General features: G+C 45.8%; 1 protein-coding gene across 1 annotated transcript in view; it reads left to right on the top strand.

The window, feature by feature from the left end:
• Clstn2 (calsyntenin 2) overlaps positions 1–13,473 on the top strand; it is a 559,342-nt gene that overhangs the window by 420,728 nt on the left and 125,141 nt on the right. The window contains exon 3 of the mRNA XM_047565351.1: positions 12,960–13,155. Coding sequence (XP_047421307.1) covers positions 12,960–13,155 — 196 coding nt within the window. The remainder of the gene's footprint in view (positions 1–12,959; positions 13,156–13,473) is intronic.

The raw sequence follows: 13,473 nt of genomic DNA, 5'->3' as shown, positions 1-13,473 counted from the left end.
TGACCCTCATCAAGCACGTTTCAGAGGTGCCAGATAAACCATGACACATTCTCTTAGCATGTTTTCCATTCAAAGATGCAAGAGAAATTTCATGCTAAAAATATTTAGACATTTTTATAGAGTAAATTGCAAAATTTGCACGGCTTAAAAAATAAGCCCTTCCCTCTGAGAAACATCGCAGTTGACATGGGTCATTTTTTTAGCATCCTCCTTCCTTCTCCATCATTGGGAAAAAATGCAAAGGCTGAGTGAGCCTAGACTCGGCTTTCCTGTTGTGGCCAGCCAAACACTAAATGCACAGCCTCCCTTGGGAGGGGCTGGGTCCCCCCCACCTTGCAATCCAGCCCAGGCCTGCTCTTTGCCACTCTCCTGCAACAGCTGAAATCTTACCATGGTTCATGTCTTGCTTGAAATTAAAGTAATGGGCCACGTGACCATCAGAAACCACCACGGCAGCATCAAGTCATAAAGCCATAATGCTGTGAAATGGCGGCAGCAAGGAATCACTGGTGTTGTGAAGGCAGAAAGCAAATATCCACTGGGTTTTTAATTAACTGCCTCTAAATAATGAAAATGAGCAAATTAGGCTCACTTTTAGTAGCAAAATACCATTGTAATTTGAATATTTCCATTGATGGGGAACTTGGCGCCTTTGATGGAGGGGTGTAAATCGGAGCCCAAACTCTCTGGCTCCTCCTGGGGACCACGCCCTATTTAGCCTGCCTCTGCTCAGACCCTGGGGAACAAGCAGCTGTGGTTATTTTTTTTTTGCCTCTGGGCTTGTGGGAGGGAAATGTGAAGAAAAAAACAGACACAGACTTCTAACTGCTTCTACAATCCTGTAGTAATTATCATTCTACTGCTGCTGAAAAGACACTCGGGATTAGGAGGTAGACTCTCAAGTGGAAGGAGATCTGTTCAGATTGTGGCTTATGATTACTTTGTGACATAGGGCAAGTTTCTTAACCTCTCTGTGTTTTGTTTCTTCATCCGTATGATGGAAGAAAACTTGGTACTCATACAAAGGTTTGCTCTAAAGTCATTGGTATAGTTGCTGGTCCCTAATAAGTATTCAAGAACTATTAAGTGGTTAGAACAGGCATCCCGTCCTGTCCTGATCTTAGGAAGGAAAGATTTAATATTTCACTGTTAGGAAGAAGCAAACTATACCTTTTTCTTGTATGTCTTTGATCTGTTAGAACAAGCTCCCTTCCATTGCCAGTTTATTAGAAGTTTTTATTATGCATGGATGTTGAATTTTGCCAAATTCTTTTTGGCATCTCTCCAACGGATTTTTATTTTTCTCCTGTATCCTATGAATACGGTGGATTATTTTGACTGAATCTTGCTTCCTGACTTAAATCCTACTAAGCCACGATCCTTTTTGTAGAATTGGATGAAAGTTGCTAAGATATATTGTTGAGGATGCTTGCACCTACATTCACACACCGGTCTCTAACTGTCTTTGCTTCTAAAATCTGGTCAGTTTTGCTATTAGGGTAATGCTAACTTCCTAGGGGAAAAAAAAATCTTTTTTTTTTTTTGGTACCAGGGATTGAACCCAGCTGTGCTTAACCACTGAGCGACATCCCCAGCACTTCTTAAAAATATTTTGTTTAGATACAGGGTCTCACTGAGTTACGTAGGTCCTCACTAAGTTGCTGAGGCTGTCTTTGAACTTAAGATCCTCCTGCCTCAGCCTCCTGAGCCACTGGGAATATAAGTGTGTGCCACCACCCCCAGCTTAGAAAGAATTTTTTAAGAATCATTCCCTTTCTCTCTATTTTCTGAAAGCAAATCCCATGTGATTGGTGTTTTTTCCCATTCGGTTATATGATAGAATTCACTAACGAAACATGTAGTTGTGTGAAATGCTGTGTGTCTGCTTAGCTACTGACCTCTCAAGTGTTATATTTATATAACATTCAAATTCTTTCATAGGATTTAAATACAAAATTAGTTGTTTGTTGTTTTAGACCTACTTACTTTGGGCCTACTTTGCTCTTTTTCTAACTTCTTGATTTTAGATTGTTCATTCTCCATAACCTACTTTTAAAGCTATCTATTTCTTGAAAGCACAGGTTTAACTGCATTCTCAAATGTCTACGGGTGGCATTTGTTATCTTCAGTTCCATTATTTTGTAATTTCCCTTCCGATTTTTCTTCCATCCATGTATTGAGACGTGTATTATTTAATTTCCAAATATCTGGGTTTCTCTAGATCTCTCGTTAAATGCTGATTCCTGGTTTATTTCCACTGTGGTCAGGGCCCAGCACAGCATGTGGTCCGTATGAACAAGACCTAGGGTTGGGGGTGTCCTGCCGTTGAAGGCGGCCTTCTCCAGGACACATTATCAGGACAATGTGGAAGGAGAGTGGGGTTCAGATTATCAGTGACTTCGTGAATTTGTTTTTTATCGTGCTTGATTAGTTACTGAAAGAGAGATCTCAGAATTCTCCTGTTGTGATTGTGGGACTCTCCATTTCTCCCTTGAACTCTCTCATTTTTGCTGTATATGGTTTGAGCATACAAATAATTTCTTTAACATGCTCATTTGAGAATTCAAAAACCTGAGTTTTCTCCAGGTTGGCTTCTGTTTTCTTTTTTCTTAATAAGGGGGCTCTTTTCTATTTCGGGGGCTCTTCATATGCCAAGGAAGTTGGGACTGTATCCTGGACATGTTGAATATGAGGTTGAGACAGCTTTGTTACAGTCCTTCAAAAAGTGTTGGCACTTTCTTCCAACAGACCATGAACTCGACTCTATTCACACTGCCAGCTTTCCCCTCCCACCATGGGTGCCAGTTCCCACTCCAGTTCCAGGACCTGCCATCTGTCCCCACTGGCAGAGTGTGGTGGGGTTTAGACTCAGAGTGTAGGCCGTCCCTTCTCAGAGGCTCCTCCTCTCTGAGAGTCCCCTCTGACACTCCAGTGACCCGGAAGTGCATTTGCCCTCCTCCAGGACCACAGGTTTCCTATCCAAGGTTTGACCCCCTGCACCCCAAAGCTGCAGCTGCGCTCAGGACAAAGACCCGAATCAGAAAACTCACCCCAGCTAGGAACTTCCTGCAGGTTTTGTCTTCTCTCCCAAATCTGCCTGTTTTTAATCACTCTCCAGAGCCCTTAGACATTTTGTGGGGCAGGTGGGTACTTTTCCAGGTTTCTGGTGTTCCTGTGAGAGGGTGGCGTGTTTGGAATTCACTCACCTAGATCAGAGACAGAACTCCCCAGAACCCTCTGCTTGTCTCTAGCCCCCACCCCCATTTCATTCAAACATGCACAGTACGTATTTTGTGTGACTGTCAATCATTCTTGTTAGAAATAGTGCAACCAGAATACTAATGGAATGACTTGATATGTAATATGTACTTATTTGATAGAATTATTGTTTTATCATTACAATAAACCTAATATGATCGTGCTAAATCTATTTTAGAGTCTGAAAATTTTCTTTATCAAGAATTACCCAGTTTCAATTCTGGTGACTGGGTGAATTCTGTTGCTAGAATTCCATTGCAGAAAGATTTCGGCTGAGCTGATCATCAAAGCCACTTCTCAGCACATATACACAACTCATTTCAACAAGTGACCAATAAGCTATTATTTTAATATTCAATGTTATTACATTTTAAAAAATATTTTCATGTCCTATAACAATACGGTCCCAGCAATCATTAAGAAGCCATGCTAATCTGGGGCCCGACAGCACGCAGTTTGGAAAATGGAGTTAAATGTGACTTCTCCATCTGGAGCAGGTCAAATGGGCTGTCATTTTTAAGAGGGAGCAATATTCTAAATATTAGCAATTTATGCCAGGAAAGTAAAATTCAACAAAAAAAGCAGAATAATTCTATAGCTATTGTAGAATGCATCTTTTCTGCTTTTCATTTATTCTGTGGGAAAATTAGCCTTGAACGACATGTGCCATCAATTGTGTAAAGCAGCTCAGTCCAACAGAAACATCTTTCAAGCCACGTACATAATTGTATGTTTTCTAGTAGCCACATTATAAAAGTAAAAATAAACAGGTGAAATTGATTTTAGTAAGATGTGTTACTTAACCCAAAATACCCAACATTATCATTTCAACATGTTATCAAATTAAAAAATAATTCATGAAAAAATTCTATTCTTCATTTTAAAAGCCTTTCAAATCTGTTGTGCATTTTACACTTACAGAACACCTCAACTTGGACACAAAATTTTCATCAGAAATGCTTGATCCGTATTTAGATTTCCTGTTGTTTATAACTGACTGACACGTGCAAACATACTTGAAAGTTTTCCAGTAGATGAATTGAGTATCTGTTCTTAAATTTAAATCAATAAGTATAAAAATTAAATACAATGGAAGGGCTGGCTCCTTGGTCAGCTGGGCACATGTCCAGGGTTGGAGAGCTGCCCTACGGGCCAGGGCCTCTGCAGGACAGAGTGCAGACCCAGAGCCTCAGCTAGTGTCTTTTGTAGGAAGACTTCCCAAGCTGAGTCCTGGAGACACTAAGGATGAGTGAGCCACTGATAAAAAGGAGAGGACATTTTTTTTTTTTTTTTTTTTTTTGATTAGGTGGAGACAAACAAGGCCTCAAGGTCATTATTCGCTGGTTTGACCTTGTAGTCCTACATCAGACCCAGGTTTGGACACAGGATAAGTGGACAGGAAGAGAATCCAAAGACTTCTCTTCCAGACTGATTCTCACCAATTCTGTTTGAATCCCAAATCTTCCTCTGGTTGACCCAGGAGGCTGTGATAGTCACCCCAGTACCTTGGTAAGGCTTGGGCACATTAACCTCACTGTCTTTATTTATTTGGCCCTATGTATGCTTCTGTTCCTCAAACCCACCTGTGACTCAGCCTAGGCTTCTGGGAACCTCAGCACTTGCTAAGATCACCCCTACCCTGTCCTGTAGGAGGCAGATGCTTAAGAAAATTTTGTAGGTGAAGAAATTCACCAGCAATGAAGGGTCATCAAATGAGTAGGGGACCTTTCTGCAAAGGTGTTTCGCCATGCATCACCTTCCGGAAGGACAGGTAGAGTTAGTTAAGATTCATCCCAGGTGATGACCCTGGCTTACCCGTCTCCCCACAGCGGTGCGCCAAGATGAGCTTCTCTTCCCTACATGACAGGCCCCTGCTCTTGCCTGACAGTGAGAAAGTCATTTATCCCAACCTGTAACTGGCTTTAGGACTGTGACTTCTGAGGTACTTAGGGTTTCAAGCATTCTTTCAGCAAATATTTGAATTGCAGCCATTACAAACTCAGCCACTGTCCTTGTCAGTGTGGTTCTCTTGCTCCTCCCTCCTCCTTGCATTTCATGGCAGCTGACAAGACTTGTGGGCTCCTCAGGACCAACCAGGCAGGCATCGGGAGCCCAGGGATCAATCAATGGGTACAGACACAAGGGTGGACTAGAAGTGCCCGTCTGGTCTGGTCTATTGCTGCTTTCTGCTGTCTTTCTCATTAAACTTCTGTGAGAATTCAGTTGGCTAGCTCTGCACGAATCACAGAACCCAACTCCTGCCGTAGTAAACTCCCAGTTAAAAAATAAAATAAAAAATCCTGTTCTGATAATAATGCGGTTACACCAAGGAAAGGCAATTTTGTTCCCATTAAACAGAAGGGGAAATGAAGGTCTGGAGATGTTCTTTTTCAGGGTTACAAAGATGGCAGGTGGAGAGTGAGCCTGAGTCCAGGTTTACCTGACTCTGGGCTCTGAGCAGCACCACCTGCGGAATCTCGGAAGAGAAACACTGAAATGCCATCACAGACACACAGGACAGGGTTCACGCAGCTTTGTCTCAGCAGAGCTGTTGGGGCTGAGACTCCTTTCTTCCTGCAACCTCCAGGGTCCTCTGTGGTGGCTCTATGTGGTCAGCAAGCAACTGACCCTGGAAGTATTTGCGGGGAGCGACTGACCTGTCCTTGTGTTCTCCCAACATGCAGAAAAGACACCTGCTCCAGACTCCGCAGTGCATCGGTGCACTTAATACATGCTCATCCGCCTCCTGTCTGCAAAGACAGAGCTGGTTTCTGCTTCATCTGAGTCTCCGCTCACTAGCCAGGCGGGTCAGTGCATAAGGAGATGGGATTGTTCCCAGTGTAGCCCTGAGTGCCTGGCTCAGTGTAGACACTCAATAAAAGTGAATCTCCACAATTACTCTAAACTAATAGTATTATTCGTTTTCTTCTTACTACATTCTTTATGTCCAGGAAGATTTGCTGCGCACATGACTGCTCTATGCTTTTGCACCTGAATCCCTCAATTCCAGAGCCACCATGCACTAAGCAGATCAAATGACCCCTCAACACCTGCTCTGGCTCTGCTTGACCTAGTTATGATGAGCTGAGCCACAGGGACCTCTCCACATCTCTCAGCATTTATATCAGTTGTTATATCATTTATTCATTCAACAAACATTGCCAAAGAAGGAAAAGTGCCTTGTCTTTTGTTCAGAAACATGTCACTGTGCTGGGTTAATCTTCCCAAAAGAGAGGGAATTTGATCTCAGCACAGGGCTTCAGGAAAATGACTTTTAAAATTAAAGAATGTTTTATCTAACTAAATTTTCAGTATAGAAATAGTGCTAGATGGTGACCTCCATCCCCAACCCCCTTTGACTTCTAATGGGAATGGCAGCAAGGTGACAATAAGCATCTGGCTTTGCAGGCCAGAAGGCAGCATGTATCATAATTGTAATAATAAAGGCCCAGAGACCTTTCTACTTCCCAAAGCACTTCTGCATTAAGTGTGTCATTGTAGCCTTAGGGCACTTTCTGGATTAAACATGGTCAGTGTCCCCAGTTGTAATAGAAAGGAACTTGGGAGCCACCCAAGGTCATACAGCTGAGAAAAGCCGAGATAGGACTCGATGCCAGACCAGTCCCAGAACCTCCCCGACACCCAGACCTCTGATCATCTGCAGAAGTGGCAATCTAGCAAAGCTTTCCTTGTAGTTTTCTGCTTCTGAAGATTTTAAGTTCAATCTGAAGTGGGAGGGCTTAGTCAGTTTTTCTGAGTGTAGATTTATTTCTCGGTGCAAACCTCATTTGATATTCTGAGCATGATTACCGTTGGATGTGATCAGCATTTGTCCTTTCTCATTTGGGGATACTTAAAGTGACGACAGACGATTCTATGTAGAACCGTACAGCTTGCCCGAAACCCTCGCTCTGCCCAGCCCTCCAGGGGTGCCGTCAGTGTTGACTGTCCGTCACGCACGTGCTAGGGAGGGCAGAGTGTGCGGCCCAGAGCAGATGCTGATCTGGAGGGACCTCTCCAACCTGGAGGAGAAGACTTCCCGAGACCCACCTCTTTCCTCAAATCTGAAAGTGTGGCCCAAGGCAGGTGTTTGCACCAAAAGAACTTCACGCTTTTGATGCAGAGTGAACAAGTCAAATAGCATCTTAGTATTAATATCATGATCATTTTGACTTTGTGGACAGCCCTCCACCAGGAAGGGTCTTGGGAATGCCAGGTGTCCACAGATTGCACTTTGAGAACTACTGTCCGGCAACCTCACAGCGACCCAGTGCTAAAGTGGCGTTAAAGAACAAAGATTTAAATGCCAAGGATATGGCTTCAGCCTTTGAAGATAGTTCCTTACTGTCCGAGTCACCTTGGATGACCCACTTCATCTTCCTGAGACTCAGTTTCCTCATCTAGAAAATGAGGGACACAATCTGTTCTTTAAGAATATTCAAGGATAGAAACATAACACACTAGAATGAACTCAGACATGTCCCCCAGAATCTTGGTGAGGCCAGGTTCAGCCTCCGTAGGCCACGCCAGGTCCAAGGTGGCACCCAGAGGACCAGGAGCCTCTTTCCCCGTCAGCCCCTTGCCAGCTGAGGCACTGATCACATGCACGTTCCTCCAGCACACACACCCCCACCCAAGAAAGCTTGCTGGAGAGCAAGATTCTGATAGCGATATTTTTATCTGGAAACTGGTCTGATTTTTCTGGCTCTAAGTACATCGCCTTCCCACTGAAGTTCTTTATCAGTGATAACCAATTCCAGTGAGGGCTCACAAAGGATCAGAGCAGCCAGGTGGGAGACCGGGATGCAGAGAATTATGGTTTTAAGCATCCCTCTTCCTAGGACTCCACCCAGGAACGAACTTCCACCTATTTCTCTCTCTCTCTTTCGACTTGTTGCGATATTTTAAATTTTCGATGAAGTGTAGTTCTAAGTAAAGAAAAATTAAAAGTTTAAAGTATTTGTCTGCATTTTACTATTTATCTTGAAATTTTGCAATTCCAGTTTTAAATACAAATGGAAGCATTGAACTGGTGTGTAGAATCACCAGAATCGTAGAATTTGCATTTTGTAGTTCACATATGCATATATATTTAATTCATATCCACATAAAGCCTGCACCAAACAGACTTAGCAGTTTCTATTTCACTTCTTGGAACGTGCACCTTCCACCAGCACGTTCTGCCTCTGGCTCACTGGTGAGGCTTGTGGGAAAGAAAAGCATCTCCCACTGTCTTATCGGCAAGGATCCCACAGGGTTCCCTGGCAATCCTGCTCTCTTAACACCACCTCACGGCCATCTTCTCACCTGCCAAACAACTCCGGTTCAAAGGGAGAGCACAGCATGGGGGGGGGGTGCCCACTTTCCGCTCAAAGACGGAACATGCTCACCTGCTCTTGCTCTGAGTCCTGAGGGTCATGGTCCATTCTGTGCTCCCGGGGCATCCTGAGTGCTGTGTAAAAGTGCGAAGCAGGACACAGTGGGCGTTGGCGCCGCCCATCTCTTCTCCTGGCATGAACCATTGTCCCCTAAGACTTCATTCGCAAACACAAGGTCAAAGGTAAAGTTATGGTCAGGTGTGGTCAGGTGCAGCAGCTAGGGAGGCTGAGGCAGGAGGACTGCAAGTTCAAAACCAGCTCCAGCAACTTAGTGAGGCCCTAAGCAACTCAGAGAGACCCTGTCTCTAAATAAAATATATTTTTTAAAAAGGGCTGGGGATGTGGCTCAGTAGTTAAGCACCTCTGGGTTCAATCCCTGGTACAAAAAAAGATAAAATTATGGAGAATTTCAAGACAGGCATCAGAGATTGAAAGCTAGCTCAGGACCCTTTTGAGCCTGTGGCTCTTGTGTGGCTCTCAGGTCACAAACCCATGAAGCTGGCCCTGCCCTTGGGGCTTCTGCTCCTGCCACATTGGACCCAGCAGTCTCTTGGACTCCTGCAGAATTCCTTGCCCCTGGAGGTTCCTAAGTGCCTCCCACTTCCTCTTCCGATGTCTCAGTCAGACCCCCATGTCCTTCAGCAAGCTCACCCTGCCCCGCGGACCAGGCCAGCGCTCCAAACAGCACACCGCTCTCTTTAATGCACGGGTCACAGCCACCGCGTCCCTGTAGGTAGGTGGCAGCTGCGCTGCCTGTTCCCCTGTCCTGCTGGGTTGCTGGACAAGCTCCCGGCCAGGCTCCTCTGGTTTTATTCACCACTGCTTCACAGACGCCCGGCACATGGTTCCGAATAAATATTTATTAGGTGTGTTAGTAGTTTTTGTCACTGTGACAAATACCTGAGGAAAACAACTTAAGAGGAGGAAAGATTTATTCTGGCTCAGGGCTTCCGAGGTTTCAGTCCATGGTCGGCTGGCTCCATGGCTGTGGGCTTGAGTGGAGGCAAAGGGTGTGGAGGGAAAGAGCTGTCGGCTTGTGGCAGCCGGGTCCCAGAGAGAGACGGGGAAAGCGAGGGAAGGGAGCAGAGATGGTACCCTGCCTCCCACCGTGCTCCCCCTGCTGTTTCTGCTCCTCCCAGGAGTCCAGTCAGCAATTACTGGGCTCATCCACTGATGAGCTCAGAGCCCTTGAGATCCAAGCACGTCCCCAGAGCCCACCTCTGGATGTTGCTGCATTGGGCACCGAGCCTTCAGCACATGAGTCCTGGGGGACAATCCAGATCCAAACCATGACATTAAGTGAATGAATGAACGACTTCACAAGTGAAAGCTTCAGCCAAAGGAGCACAAGGGTCAGATGAAGAGGTAGAATAAATGAGGGTAACTTGACTTCCAGGTTTTGTTCTAAAGGGGGAAACCTTACCTGAGTCTGAGCTGGTGACAGCTAAGTGACTACTACATTGCCTTGCCTGCCTGTCTGTAGGTAGGAAATGCTTGAGAATATTTTAAGGTACTCGTGTCATTTGTGCGTGTGTCTCCAGGCCAAGTGGAGTGCCGGGGACTTGGTTACCTCCAGGGGGAGCGGGGAGTTGGTTCTATTGGATTTCATTGAGCTAAGCTAAATGGAAGTTTGGGGCCCTGAAGTTTATTTTGTCCTTCAGTGGATCTCCTTTTCCATCTCCTCTTTCTCCTTTCTCTCCCTCTTCTCCTTTCTCTTGTTAAGGATTGCTGAGTCTTGAGAACTACTTTGGTTGTGATCAGATGTTTTCAACAGAAAATTATTCTCATCTATTTTTGGTTTAACTTGGCTCTTCAAAGAGAAATGGTCTGATTAGACTTATAATCATGGTGCTGGCTGGGCATTCCAGAGAATGCCCTAGAACAAGTCGGGGTATATTGGTAACATTCTCACATTGACATCCATCTTGGTATAAATGAACTTTAGAGGTTCATCCATTCAACTCCAGCAAACTCAGAGCAGAAATTAAACTCGAGATCAGATGAAACCTATTCTGCCCTGAAGACTGCAGAACTAGCCTCGTCCAAATGGGCAGCACAGAGACACCCAGTGCTCCTGAGCAATGGTAGCTAATGGAACCAGTGCTCTTGCAAGAACCTGGTCCACAATCTGTCTGTCTTGTCCAATATTCTACAACTATATTTGATAAATGACCAGGAGGCAAGGTAGTAATAATAGGTATTCATAATGAAATTGAAGGTTGAAGAAATAATAATAATAAAAAAGCCTAAAGGTAAGATTGGTATTGATTGAGCATGTTAGAAAATGTTGTTAGTTAGAGATCAGGGCATGCCTCCTGTATGTAAAACAGGGCATTTCTTTCCTGAGCAAGACTTAAAGTGGAATGCAGAATGTTCCTTGAAAGTCCCGCAGGGGTCCCCTTAGAAGTTATGGGGCTGTTTGGATATGTGTGGTGGAATAGAAAGCACAGAGACTTAGGAGTCAGCCACACCTTAGCTCTGTGACCTTGAGCCAGTAATTAACCTCCCTGAGTCTCTTCCTCCTCCTAATTTGTATAAGTTTGTGTAGAACACCTGCCTGGCAGGTTTGTTATGAAAGTCAGATGAGATTACCTGGATGGCAGTACAAAGCTCAGTGGCCAAAGCAGGCAAGCGACCGGGTTACCCCTTGTCGCAGGGCCAGCTCTTATGAACAGCTGGGCAGGCCTGGACGAGGCTGAGGCAAGCAGGTGCCTGCGTCACCCTGAGAGGGGGCCTCCTAGGCCCATCCTGGGCACTTCCTTTCTTCCCTCTCATCCAGGAAGTGTGGCTGGGGCAATGTCCGACCAAGGTATCTCAAGAGCAGATCCCTCGTCCCAATACCATCTCCTGGACCACTGTACAGAGGAGCCAGATGAGACCCAGAGAAGCAATATAATCTGATTTAGGCCTGTCGGTTAGTAAGTGGTGAGTGTGGAATAGGAATCCAGACCCTCAGCTCCGGGCCTGTGTTACTCCCCAGTATCCTCTTTCCTGCCCATATGACCATATAATGCTCACATACTTCTTTGCTCTAGGAATGCTCTTTCTCTCTCTCTCTCTCTCTCTCTCTCTCTCTCTCTCTCTCTCTCTCACACACACACACACACACACACACACACACACACTTATATCTGCACATCAGCGCTCTCAGCACTGGAGAAGGATGTGTCTCGAATATTCAGCATATTGCAAGGCATTAACTACAGAGCTTGCTTGCTCGTTGGGGTTCAAGGAATAAATAACCACCAATGGAGAAAAAAAGAGATATCCTCGTGGCCTTAGAGTTTTAATGTAGAGAAACAGTTACGATACACATTAACGCAGCCGAAGGGGCGAAATGCATTAATTTCACAACATGTCTAGCTCTTTAAGAAGTTAGCTCTCCAGGCTCCACAGGGAATCTTGAACTCACATAGACGCACCCCCACTGTTTCAAGAGAGAAAATACCCTTCCAAGTAGCTCCCCTGTCTCCACCAGGAAGAGGCGGGTAGAGACACATAGTGGAGGGCAGGGAGCGGGGAGTTTGACTACAGCATGTGAACATGCTGCTCAGAGTTCAGCAAGCAAATGGATCCTGAGGATCCAATTAAAATGCAGATTCTAGCTCATGTCTGGGTGGGACTCAGGATTCTGTAATTTTTTTTTTTTTAATTGAACCCAGGAGGCTTAACCACTGAGTCACATCCCCATCCCTTTTAATTTTTATTTTGAGACGGGGTCTCACTAAGTTGCTTAAGACCTTGCTAAGTTGCTGAGGCTGGCCTCACACTTGCAATCCTCCTGCCTCGGCCTCCTAAGTCACTGGGATCCCAGGGGTGTCCGAATTCTGTCTTTCTAATAAGCGTCACACCCTGCTGCTGCTGCTTCTGGTTCAGACACCAGACTTTCACGTATGGAGGGTGTTGTCATGGGACAAAAGAGTGAGAAAAGCTGTGGTGTTTTACTCCTCTCCTCTGTGCCAGTTTGTCTTTTGATTGTAGGCAAGGTCCTTAATCCCAGACAGGACTAAGGGCAGATAGGAAGTCTGCTGGGAAAACTGGGGAATCAGCAGCTCCCCAGCACAATGACCCACTTTTTTTTTCCAATTCTATCAGGATACACCTGACAGACGACGTTTCCTTGCATGAAACATTCTCATTTTCCTCTCCCTGAATTGAACATGTGAGTCTGGATCTCTGGAGACCAATAATTCTGGTTGAGGATCCTGTGTGGGGAGTAAATGGCGCGGCTATTTTGAGTTTGTGAATCTGGTCCAATAGAGGCTCTGTCTGCAGTCTGGCAATTCCCAGGATGCCCACTCCCTGTCTTGCCTGCCCCTGCAGGGGAGATCTGTGCATTCAAGATCCACGGCCAGGAGCTGCCCTTTGAGGCCGTGGTGCTCAACAAGACGTCGGGAGAGGGCCGGCTCCGAGCCAAGAGTCCCATCGACTGTGAGCTGCAGAAGGAGTACACCTTCATCATCCAGGCCTACGACTGCGGGGCCGGGCCCCGGGAGACAGCCTGGAAGAAGTCTCACAAGTGAGTGGCACCCGGTCCCCTCGGTCCCCGGCCTCCATTCACTCTTTAGATACACTCTGCCACACCAGGGGTCCCTGCCTGCTCACCTGCCCTGCAGCTCCCCAGCCCTGCTTCCTGGTCCAGGAATACTCCACCTGCTCTCCTCCACTGGAGGCCCGCCCATGGAGGCCGCCTTCAGCATGGAGTTCAGAGTCACTTCTTCCAGGAAGGCTTCCCCAAGGTGGGAAGGGCTTTCCTCCGGGTTTCTGCAGAGCAGGGTCCTCTCTGCCATGATATCTCTTCCTTGTGGGCTGCCTCTGTTCCTGCCCTTGTGGAATT

The sequence above is a fragment of the Sciurus carolinensis genome, chromosome 9 (assembly GCF_902686445.1).
Source record: "Sciurus carolinensis chromosome 9, mSciCar1.2, whole genome shotgun sequence".
In the NCBI taxonomy this organism is placed as follows: domain Eukaryota; kingdom Metazoa; phylum Chordata; class Mammalia; order Rodentia; family Sciuridae; genus Sciurus; species Sciurus carolinensis.
The sequence above is the reverse complement of the archived record's forward strand: the minus strand, read 5'-3'. Positions and strand labels throughout refer to the sequence as shown.